The sequence below is a fragment of the Linepithema humile genome, chromosome 2 (genome assembly GCF_040581485.1).
Source record: "Linepithema humile isolate Giens D197 chromosome 2, Lhum_UNIL_v1.0, whole genome shotgun sequence".
Lineage (NCBI taxonomy): Eukaryota > Metazoa > Arthropoda > Insecta > Hymenoptera > Formicidae > Linepithema > Linepithema humile.
This window is the reverse complement of record NC_090129.1, coordinates 12,806,116-12,818,900: the sequence shown is the minus strand read 5'-3', so window position 1 is coordinate 12,818,900 and position 12,785 is coordinate 12,806,116. Positions and strand designations below refer to the sequence as shown.

At 31.3% G+C, this 12,785-nt stretch overlaps 1 protein-coding gene across 5 annotated transcripts; it reads right to left on the bottom strand.

Annotated features, from left to right (window-relative positions):
* Positions 1-4,353: 4,353 nt before the first annotated feature.
* On the bottom strand, positions 4,354-12,545 carry LOC136998160 (uncharacterized). 5 transcript variants are annotated; one of them, XM_067350533.1, is made up of 13 exons: positions 12,059-12,518; positions 11,674-11,791; positions 11,389-11,506; positions 11,104-11,221; positions 7,753-7,776; positions 7,147-7,396; positions 6,471-6,626; positions 6,162-6,293; positions 5,999-6,079; positions 5,853-5,900; positions 5,550-5,773; positions 5,092-5,251; positions 4,354-5,006 (listed from the first exon to the last, which is right to left on the bottom strand). In XM_067350533.1, exons 5-13 carry the CDS (start codon positions 7,771-7,773, stop codon positions 4,828-4,830), a joined length of 1,251 nt encoding a protein of 416 aa, XP_067206634.1. In that variant the 5' UTR covers positions 7,774-7,776; positions 11,104-11,221; positions 11,389-11,506; positions 11,674-11,791; positions 12,059-12,518; the 3' UTR covers positions 4,354-4,827. The 5 variants fall into 5 exon arrangements, with proteins under 5 accessions (XP_067206634.1, XP_067206636.1, XP_067206635.1 ...); XM_067350535.1 differs by lacking the exon at positions 7,753-7,776; XM_067350534.1 differs by lacking the exons at positions 11,104-11,221; positions 11,389-11,506; positions 11,674-11,791; positions 12,059-12,518 and having other exon boundaries at positions 7,753-7,923.
* Positions 12,546-12,785: the final 240 nt, after the last annotated feature.

Below are 12,785 nucleotides of genomic sequence, written 5' to 3'. Positions count from 1 at the left end.
CGCCAGCAATGATAGCTTCGTGAGCGCTGAGCACCATCAGGCAGCGTACTCGTCGTTCGGTTTTCCAGGACTCGATTTTATAATAATTTTTTACAACTTTAACTATTGTTATTTGTTAAATTACTATCGTCCTAAAAACCGCGTCTCTAGAGTGTATGTGAAATATTTCGAAATAATAATAATAAAAGTATTTAATTAAGAAACCGTATAAATAATAGTTCATCATTTCGATATTTCGTGGGAAGTGAGCGATTGTTCAAATGTATAACCATTAAAAAATCATTATAAAATCGAGTCCTGGAAATCCGAACGGCGAGTATGCTGCCTAATGGTGCTCAGCGCTCACAAAGCTATCATTGCCGGTGTCGCATGTTTTCTTATAAAATGCATATTTCCGCAAATTTTCAATACTGCATGCGTATATCAAATTTCAAACAATTTCAATAAAATTTGGCCAAATTACGACGATTTATATCTTAAAATCTTATTGAATTTGGGGATAAAAATTTTTCAGTTTTTTATTTTTATTATTAACCCTTAATCCCGACTCATGGGTCGTTTTCGACCCAAGCGAAATTTCAAAGTGCTGTAATTTTTGAAAACGGGTACGGAACGCGCCATATCCCGTACCTAAAAAAAGTTATGCTCCCCGAGGACCCGCCTACGGAATAGCAGCGCGCCAGTCACCCTCAGGTCGTCACAGCGAGCATAACAATCTCACCGCGGACGCAAACAACCCATGAGTCGGGATTACGTTGCCCAAATCAGCAGGTAAATTTTTTTCTATTTTTCGTTTTTATGCGTTTAATATCATCAAAAAATCGTAAAAAAAAGGTCTGCATACGCAAAAAAAAATTGAAAAAATTGTTTTATGTGGTTTTTTGAAAAAATGGCATCGAGAACGTCAGAAGAAGTTCTGAATATTCTGCGGCCTCGGGAAAATGTCCTGTATTTTGGATCTGACGACTCATATATACGATATATATATATATATATATATATATATATATATATATATATATATATATATACAGGGTGTCCCAGCTTACCGAATAACCGGTTCAGGGTAGACTCCTGACGTTGTTCTGAGACGAAAGTTCCTTTGGCAAAATGTCGAGGGTGTCGTAATTTCGGCGTTATGAAGAGCAAAAGTTCTCCAATCGATGCGCTGAATTTTTCCGCGCTCAGGGACATCGCACATCAAAGGAGCCCCGTGCATCGCGCAACGATTGTTTCGATCGAGCGCGTTTCTCGCGATTGTTCACGCATTCACTGTTCACTGTTTCACAGTACTCCACAAGAAAAATGGAGTCAGATCCGCCGGAGACCTCGCCGGCCAGTGCACATCGATTGCTCCGTATTGACGTAAGGCGCGGTAGGTCATACCTCGCAGTGCTCATATCGATTTTCTATCGCGGGAGCGCACGACGCTTCACGCTAGTGCTTGACAGTTCCGTGTCGCGTGTCGTGATTTCGTGCAATTCGGTGAGCGATCAGTCTGTCCTTTTTTGTCGGTCATACGAATGTCAATGTCGAAGAAAGTGTCGAAAAGTGACGCGACGATAGCCTCGCCACACACGTGCGCGAAAACGCGTCGCGTGTTAAATGCGAGATACGCGGATAGATAAATCGTACGCGGAGTGCGCCCGTGCACTGGCCGGCGAGGTCTCCGGCGGATCTGACTCCACTTTTCCTGTGGAGTACTGTGAAACAGTGAACAGTAAATGCGTGAACAATCGCGAGGAACGCGCTCGATCGAGTCAATCGTTGCGCGATGCACGGGGCTCCTTTGATGTGCGATGTCCCTGAGCGCGGGAAAATTCAGCGCATCGATTGGGAAACTTTTACCCTTCATAACGCCGAAATTACGACACCCTCGACATTTTGCCAGAGGAACTTTCGTCTCAGAACAACGTCAGGAGTCTACCCTGAACCGGTTATTCGGTAAGTCTGGGACACCCTGTATATATATATATATATATCGTATATCATATATATATATATATGTATGTCCAGAGGTAGTTTTCGGGACATTTTGTGCGACGCAATAGCAGTTTTCAGGACTTTTGTTGGTTTTCAGGACTGTCCCGAAAAAATTTATATATCCAAAGGCAGTTTTTGGGACGCCCCGAAAACTGCCTTTGGATATATAAGAGAACTGTCCTGAAATGTACCTCTTCATATATAATGTTTATATATATAAATCATTTGTATAATGGTATTTTTCAGGACCTATTAATAAAATCCAGAAATTAATACACACCGATGTATATATATCATAAATCATAATATATATTTCCAAAGTAGTATTTCTAGTAATGATTCTAATAAATATAAGCTTTATATATATATTTCTTAATTAATATACTCACAAGTAAAATACTTAAGTCCCGAAAGGTGCCTTTATATAAGTTGAAATATTAAAACCGTTATTATTTTTAATAATGATGTATATATCAAAAACATACTTCACGCACACATTACAGAAAAAAATATTGATTACAATAATACAATAATAGATAGCAAGTATATGCGTGAGCGGCGCACGAGCAACTGGACCGTGTTTACCCGAACAAAAATAGATTGTAATTATATAAAATGATATGATATAAATTAATTTCATATGATCATATATAATAATATCTAAAATTTGACTGTGTTCATAACACAGATAAAATAAAAAGATATTTATTAAAAAACGCAAAAAAACTTGGCGCTGCTACAGTAAACTACATATTAATTTCATTGCTTTATAATACTTTGTGGTGTAGCAGCGCCAAGTTTTTTTTGCGTTTTTTAATAAATATCTTTTTATTTTGATTAAATTTTTTATATTTTTTTATCTTTTAATTAAATATTTTTATTTTTTAAATATATTAAAAAATTTTTTAATTTTATAGAATTTTATAGAAGAGTTTTATAGAAATAGTGTACAACTTTTTTCATAGTTTTTTAGTCCCACTTGGTGCCATTTCCTGATATCATATTTTTTTGTAGAAAGTATATATAATAGCTTTTTTGAAAATTTTAATATACAAGTTTTTTTTTAAAGGTTTTAATATATCTCTTGATAATATATATGACAGGTTTTTTTGATAGGTTTAATATATACAACAATTTTTTTGAAAGATAAAACAATACGGTTTTGTTTTAGTTGTGACAAGAGCGTGTACTTGGTTCAATTTACATTAGTGTAGTTGTGAAAGTGTAAAGAATATGCTCAAGTGTGTATAACGAATTTAAAACATTACGTTTATAAAAAGGCAGTGTCTAAAACTGTTTGTACAATAATGTTACTGCTAGGAGGACTTTAAATGTACTTGCAGAATCATTCCTGTAAAAAATTGTAAAATAGGTTGTATTGATAGAGCCTATATAGTTCAAATAGAAATCGGAAAGTTTCATAGTTGTATTTCTGCTGTTTTGTTAGATTTTTTTCGTGGATGGACGCATCGCATTTGCGATTGTTATACGCATTTGCTTTAGTTTCGCGAACAGATTTCTTTTGTATTAAAGATTAATTTCATTAACAATAAGAGATTATTAGGACGCAGATGTTCGTGCACGATCCCGAGTCGGGCGCGGAGAACCACAGCGTGCGAGTGCTCGCTAAAGTGAGGTAGCAAGTTGCTCGCTCTCACTCGCACTCACACGCTGCGGTTCTCCGCGCGCGACACGGGATCGTGCACGAAAATTCACGTCCTATTCATTAGTTTATTAAGATATATAAAACAAATCCATATTCTCTAACAATGTTAATTAATCGTTTTTCATTTTGGAATATCATGCAACAAAGACTCAAGTCTTTATTATCCCAGCAAACACAGTTGTATAACCGCAACATTACCATAATAAAACTGAATGTAACAAGTAATATAACGTGTGTGTTACATGTAACATTTATGTTAGTTGTAATTTCCCACTTATACAAAATTGCAGTTATAATACATGAATATATCATGTTACTAAAATATTACATAACCGTTACAACAGTAACTGAAATGTTATAGAACAGTTATATAGATTATTGGAATGTTATGTAACTGGAATATAAATTATGTAATTGTGTTATATAACTATTCTTTTATTTGTTGCGAAATAGTAATATAACTGTTACGAAAATGTGCTTTAGTAAACTCAAATCAAAAATAACAGATTCCTAAATTAATTCTAAATAAAATTCTATATACTTTTATTATAATAAATTTATTATAATAAAAGTATATAGAATTTTATTTAGAATTAATTTAGGAATCTGTTATTTCTGATTTGAGTTTACTAAAGGACATTTTCGTAATAATTATATTATTACTATTTAATTGTAAATTTGTATAGGAATCAAATAAAAAATACTTTACATATTTATTATATCAATAATATATTTGTATGTTATTATTAATACAACTATATATTATCACTACTATAGTTTGTAACATACTTCCTTATACTTCTTTTATAACTGCATATATATCTTTATACTTTATAAGGTAAAAGACCCAGTGTTCGGACATATCCTAATGTTCGGGCTGTCAGCGAAATATTAAGATTATTAATCATTTCTGCAATATTAAAAAATTAAAATCAACTATTTTATAAAACAATAAAAAAATTTTGTATATTTAAGAACTTATTTAAGGTAAATATTTATTTCTTGCAGTGCAGCCTTAACTGTCCGAACACTGGGTCTTTTACCTTATTTGCAACTATTTTAGTTCATCATTTTTATGTATATAACACACATAATATATACATATGTGCATGTGTGTGTACATAAAATATATATATATTATATATCATATAAAATAATTATATCACAAACAACTTGTTTTAGTTATTTTCTTCAGGGTTGTTTTCGTTACCAATATTTTCCTCAGCATTATTTCCGTCAGCAATATTTTCTTTTGCTCTGTCTCTCTTATTTCGCTGTGCTGCAAAGCGTAACCACTCTGCAACTGTGTTATCAAAATCTGTTTCCGTGCATGTAGCATAACGCGATGTTATCTCTCCTGAAAAGAAAGTGACATAATACAATTAATAAAACCATCATAATAAAAAGTTGTGATTTGTAAGTTTAATACGCCTACAACATACTTTTCATAATTTTTATTAAATGTAAGTTTGAAATTCTGAAATTGTTTCGTAGTCCTTTCCAGGAACACTTCATAGAACATTCGTTTGTTAATGTTTTTCTTAAGATACGGTGAATATTGTCTCTGACATTATTTCCACCAGTTTTTGACAAAAACTCTTTCTATAAAAAAAAGAAAAAGAAATAAGTAAATAAATAATATGACATGTATTCAAATTGATCGTAGCAATAATATAGAATAATATTGCAACAGAAATGTGTAATAGTTTTGTGTAATAATTTTTGTCTAATTAAATGATTTTATTGACATGTTTTTCAACCAAACAAATGCAAACGTACACTGCAAATGTACACTGTTAAAAGTAGAAGAATGCGGAAATCATGAAAAATTTTACTAAAAAAGTAGAAAATTTCTGTATCCTAATCAATATGCCAATCATGCTAAAATTTTTGTACTTACGAACTGTATCACAGCTTCACCCGACATTTTCAGTAATGCATCAAACTCTTTCACGACTTCAATTGTTGTTAACGGTAAAAATGGTGCAATGAGATCATTATTAATTTCGACAGGACTCAACACGCGGTCTTTAATGGCAGTTTCCATCTTTAATAATCGTTGCTGTATATCTTTCAGTGTAATGTTTGATACTGCTTGCATACGTAACATTTGTTGTATGTCATCTGCAATATAATAAAAAAATGATGTACACAAAGTGATAATTTGTAAGTTGAATACAAATAATATGCAAAAATAATTTACCTTTTATAGTAGAGATGTTTTCTAAGTTTTCAATCGGTGGAGTATTGCCTATAAAATTTCATTAAAGTTTGTAATTACAATTAATATTTGGTGATATTTTAATATTATAATTTATATAATATATATTTATATAATATAATACATACTTTGTAATATTATTGGTACATTGTACAGATTAGAATATTCATTCTCCTTATCTGTTATCAGCAATGGGTCATTTTCTTCTTCTGGAAATGTATAAATTACTATAATAACTGTAATTGCAATAATAATTATCATACTTCACATATCTTTATTATAAAAACATACCATTTTGCAAAGTTACAATGTTGTTTCCACTTGCATTATTAATTGTTAAGACGTTGGATTGTTTGGTTATATCCAAATTCGAAGGACATTCAGGTAGAGTTACCTGAACAGTATTTTTATTGATTTGTTTCTCTGTAAACAGCCAAATAATTTTATTCCATAATATTACGTCCCTCCGTATAAATATACTACATTGCAACGATATCGTGAACAATAACAATGCAAGATAATTATACGGAAATTATATACAGTACATAAACAAATGTACACAGCCATAGTGAATTATGATATGTATCAACCATACTTTACTTTTAATATATTTTCGAGGTTGATGAGAATCATCTTCTTCATCGCTCCTGAAACGATTATATGTCAAATGTAACCTCTTTCCTCGGCCCAGTCGTTCTTCATCAGTTGTGTCATAATTAGAGTCTGCTGCATTCTTTCGGGCTGACTCAAGAGATGCTGCAATAAAGAAAAAAAATTAACATTTAGTTTTTTGTACACCGACTAGCATAATACTTTTAATATTTACTAAGAATGATAAATTATTGAAACAACGTTTATCGAACTCTCTCCAATTAGTCCGTATTATTATTTTATTTATTAAAATCTATATTTCCTATAAACAAAGAGGACATAAGGAACAAATTATATGGAATAAAATATCAAAAGAAACAACAATGAAATTAGTTCAATGAATGCAAAATGTTAATAAAGCAGTAATCAAAGCAAAGAGAGTGCACATATTAATAAGTATTAGTTAAATAAGAATTAACGAATAATCTTTTAATTAAATATTATAGTCTCTCTCTAAATTTACCATGTAAAATACTTTTCAGCAATGAATATTACTTTCTTCGAATGTAATCTTCTATTTTTTTAATTCTTTAAATCGAATAATTATGAGCGGTAGTGTATTTTCTCCGTAAAAAATTGTTTTTCTCCATAATAAGACCGGTAATATATTAATGCAAGTACTTACTACAATATTTTACAATGTTTACTTCATAATGATTCCATGTATAAAAATCAGGACGTTCACAGTTCATTATCAATATTGCACTGTTTGCTGTTCGAGGTGGCCACCAACATTGCTGAATATCATTTTTTTTAAAAAGCCATGCTGTTGGAATTTCAGAATATGTAGAATCCGACAAAAATTTTACCACCGCATATTTTTTACTTTCGTTGCTCATCTTGTGTGATATGGAAAACGTCCAACGTTTTAAAAACTGAAAATAAAAATTAGTTTGTAATGACATCAATAATTTTAAAAGCAAAAGAAAGTTGAACATAATATACATAACATCATTTTTTATAGAAACAGCTCTATTGTCGTGAGATCAATTTTTGTTGTCAAATTTCTCTTAATACTTTATTACATAAATACTTGATACATAAAACTTGAGGAATATTGATCCTTCATGTTCATAGATTACAAATTTATTAAAAAAAGATCTTTAAAAAAGAAAATTGTGAAACAGAATGTAGATAAAACAATCAGTCTTCTAAATCTTTTCTTCTTCATTTGTCTTGGTTATATAAAATCAGCATGAAGCTTTTGTACAGTAAAATACTATACACTCACCATTGAAATGTTGTTATCCATGAACTAGAAATCCGTTAAGCAAGGATTTTCCACTTGCAATATATTTAATATAAAGGCAAAAGAAATATATGTTTACGATGCATAAATTTTATCATATAACACACATACAAAAATGAAAAATATAAAAATATATTCAACCAAAGTTATAACATCTAATTATTAGTGGCTTGCAATGGTATTGTAACATAACAACCAATTTCATCAAAGCATTTAATTTTGAAACATTTCCTTTTTATTTGCGTTACGGAAATTTTAATTATATCTGCATTAGTAGTGTTTGATATTATAAATATTCCACTTCTTTCTGAAGAGCACGGTACACAAAAAAAAGACTTTGGATTCAAAAAACGTTTTGCACGAATATAGCAAACACAATTTTCTTCAAATATATCCAAAATAAATATTACGGATTTGTCATAAAGAATAGCACAGTTATCGGCTTGATTGGTTGCAATTTTAAAATTTTTAAATTGAACATGAGAAATGTCGTGATTTTTTTTATAAAAAACAATCGGATATTGTTGAAATTTACATGATCGAATGGGAAGCTGTAATTCTTCAAAAGTACGATTAGAAAATTCCTCTAAGGGTGCCCCCGACTGATGCAATTTTTTTTTTATTTTTTGCATTTGATTTTCAAATTTGAAGCAACTAAAGTTATCTAAAGAACCGAAACTTTGTACATCATTGGAAAGATGTAGAAGATTGTGAACGTTATGTGACAAATATTCGTCTCCATAAATATTTCCATAATTGGAAACAAAGTAGAATAACAACGAATTCGCATAAGCGTTGAATGGCACACATAGTTGTTGATCAGTTAATATCCTGATACCAACGCTAAGAGAAAGAAAGTGATTATAGCAATTTGTAGGCAATATTGATTTCATAACAACAAATCCAGTATAAAGTAAAAATTGACGAAATTCTGTAGCCTTCCATTTATCAATATCATCTAAACTTCTAGGTTTTCTCACAAATTCTGCTGGAATGAAGGGTTTCAATGCAATTAAATAACGCGAAACTGAATTTACAGCCTCTTTAGATAATCTAATATTTCTGTTTCCTCTGACCCATAGTTGCAGCAATCGTTTTACAACACCTAAACAGACAAGGTGCATATAATCTAATGGGATTTGTGATACCATTCCAATACCGAGTTTTTCTAATATGGGATTACCTGTGTGATGTTCAACATGTATACGATTTTTAAATGTGTCATTTGTACGTAACATGCTGTTAGTTTCTCGAAAAACTACTCTGTTACATATGAAATCGCCTTCTTGAATACATTTCGAGCAAGAGGAATATCCTGTATGACCTTTTGTGTAGGTAATAAATGATTTCGCCGGGGCATCGCATAATATTGCATTAAGAGTTACTGTATATTTTATATTAGAAACAATGATGCCTGTTTGAGAAAGGAGAATGAAGTCGTTAACAAAGTCGAGTAAAAACTCGTTAGCATTATTAGGTTTGCACATTCCATGATAAATACCAATTATAAAAGGTAATGTATATGTATCTACATCTTCAATAGATGCCATTATTGGCCAAAATTGACTACCACTACTTTTGGAAATTGGCAAACCGTCAATATTAATATTTAATTTTATTTTATTCCCTGTAATAAATTCAGAATATATTTGTATGGATCGCTTTAGAGTAGAGAAAAGACCAAAATGAACGTAGCGTCCACTATCCAGAGATTTTATATTTACAGACGCATTTCGTGGTGTTTTAAGTAACACCCTCACGTCTTTAGGCAAATCTACATAGCCATGTTTCCTTAAAATAGTAAGTAACTCGTTAACAGTATTATGTGCAATATTTCGTTCAATAATAAATTTTTGTAAATCTTCTCGTAAACTCGTTATATTATTGCTACCATCAGAGATATTATTTATATCAGAAATATAATCTTGTGCTTCAACATTATGTTCCTTGTTACTTTCTATATCCGATAGTGATTCTACACTTGATTCACTTATTTCGTTAGCAAAATCGTGAGGCAAAATATTAATTTCGTTAAATGTATCATCGACATTTGTGAAACTACTGTTACCACTATTTTCTGCTTCTATCGTATCAGATGCTATATTCGAATTGGTTGAATGTAATAATTTTGAATATTTATAATAAGTCAATTCGCGTTTAATTATTTGATTCTTTCGCCTTTTTGATAAATATTGAAATTCCTTTGGCATGATGGCAGACAGTAAAATCTACATAAGAGACAACAACGGTAGATGAGAGTACTTGCGTGAAATGCGCCACCGTCAATGTATTAACATATCTAACTCATGCATAACACATTCTATATTTGTATTACACTGATAATATATAGAAAAATAAATTAACACTTATACATACACACACAGATTTCTCTTCTTATTTTTATTGTATGTATAGGGTGTTCAAAATAAAGGTTCACTAATTTAATTGACTATAATTTCTAAAATAAATAAAAAAATAAGATTCTTTTTTTTATTTATTAATTGAATCATGACAAATTATAACGAATTAGGTGTGAAACAAAATGTCGTTCAAATGGCCGCTTTGGGTTGAGTCACAAATTTGAGTTCTTTTTATAGTATTTTGCATGACACAAAGTCTCTTATAAAGTAGTGGAAATTTAAGCTCTTTCTGCACAAATGTTATCTTTCAGTTCATCAATTGTTCATCACTTTTCCTTTGAGATAGCTCTACAAAAAAAAATCTGGAGCCATCAAATCAGGAGATCTTGGAGGTCAATCAAAACTGCCAAAACGAGAAATAAAACGATCTGGAAAGATTGTTTATAATAGCACGATTGTTTCGCGATATGTGTGTGCGGTGGCACCGTCTTGTTGAAAATAAAAAACAAAATAAAAAAAAAACAATTGCAAACAATCTTTCCAGATCGTTTCATTTCTCGTTCTGGCAGTTTTGATTGGCCTCCAAGATCTTCAGATTTTTTTTGTGGAACTATCTCAGGAAAAGTGTATGCGAATCATCCAGTAACAATTGATAACCTGAAAAATAACATTTGTGCAGAAATAGCTCAAATTTCTACTACTTTATGTGAGACTTTGTGTCAAGCAAAATGTTATAAAAAGAGCTCGAATTTGTAACTCACAATCAGTCCGAAGCGGCCATTTGAACGACATTGTGTTCTACACCTAATTCGTTAAATTTGTCTTGATTCAATGAATAGATGAAAAAAAGAATCTTGTTTTTTTATTTATTTTAGAAATTATAGCCAATTGAATTAGTGAACCTTCATTTTGAACATCCAGCATGTGTATGTGTGCGTATTTACTTGAAAGCAGAGAAAACAATTGTACTTACATATAAAAGTAACTCGTATCCGAACGAGAGAACGGGTTGCACACGGCTTATGCAATGATTTCAATTTTCGACAGGCGTAAGTGCAACGTTTCAGCGACAATCCTTAAATCATAAAGCACTGCAACATAAATAAGACCACTTATATTAGAACACTTGTACGTAATTGTATTAAAAAAGATTTGGCTTTTATACATATGTACGTAAATATGCATGAAGGTGTGTGTGTATGTGTATATGTGTATGTGTGCGTATTTACTTGAAAGCAGAGAAAATAATTGTACTTACATATAAAAGTAACTCGTATCCGAACGAGAGAACGGGTTGCACACGACTTATGCAATGATTTCAATTTTCGACAGGCGTAAGTGCAACGTTTCAGCGACAATCCTTAAATCATAAAGCACTGCAACATAAATAAGACCACTTATATTAGAACACTTGTACGTAATTGTATTAAAAAAGATTTGGCTTTTATACATATGTACGTAAATATGCATGAAGGTGTGTGTGTATGTGTATATGTGTATGTGTGCGTATTTACTTGAAAGCAGAGAAAATAATTGTACTTACATATAAAAGTAACTCGTATCCGAACGAGAGAACGGGTTGCACACGGCTTATGCAATGATTTCAATTTTCGACAGGCGTAAGTGCAACGTTTCAGCGACAATCCTTAAATCATAAAGCACTGCAACATAAATAAGACCACTTATATTAGAACACTTGTACGTAATTGTATTAAAAAAGATTTGGCTTTTATACATATGTACATACAACATCGCGTGCTTGTCGTACGACAGGCACATAAAATCGTACGATTACATGCCACCATTAATCAGGTTTAATAAAGTTTGTAGATATAAAACCGGATTTAATTACGTAAAATGTTTTAACGCTAGTTAATGGTAACGTTTAATCGTAATCTATAATGATCGGACCGGGGAAAAGAACTTACGATACGATTCGGCAACTGTCTCCCACGTGCTTCAACGTTGCAACGTGCCTGCCTGTGCCGGTATGATCTCGCTTCCCAGCATGCTCCTGAACCAATCAAGACATGATATGGCTGTGTGTTACACATACGTCTGCGCGAGTGTCACTCGCTACCAATCATCGACGTAGTAGCCGCTGTGCGCACACGTAACAAGATGCGTATGCAGTTGTTTCCTCCCGACACTCAGTTTATTACAAATAAATAAATATATAACATCAAAATAATATTTACGAAGCACTTGTTATATAACATGTTACATTCAAGTTATATTGCCATTTACTTTATTATAACCAGTAAGCAACAAAGCAAAATAACAATTCTATAACACAATTACATTATATGTATAAAAAATATTATATAATCACAATATAAATAAAGTGTAACATTTGTTATATGTAATATCTGTTACATGTTATTTCTACGTTATATGGCAGCTATATATTGTGTTTGCTGGGATTAGATCTATTGAAAATAAAATTGTCCTGGAAACTGCCATTGTATATGTTACAGTTTTAAAACTGATTAGAAAAGATATACATAGTCAATATCTATATTTCAAAAACGATCATAAAATTAGGATAATTATTTAAATAATGAATGAAATTGACTATTGCTTTTATTTATTTCAATAATCTAACAAATTTTACTTTATAGGTTTGTTCATGTATGTTTCAATAACAGGACGCGC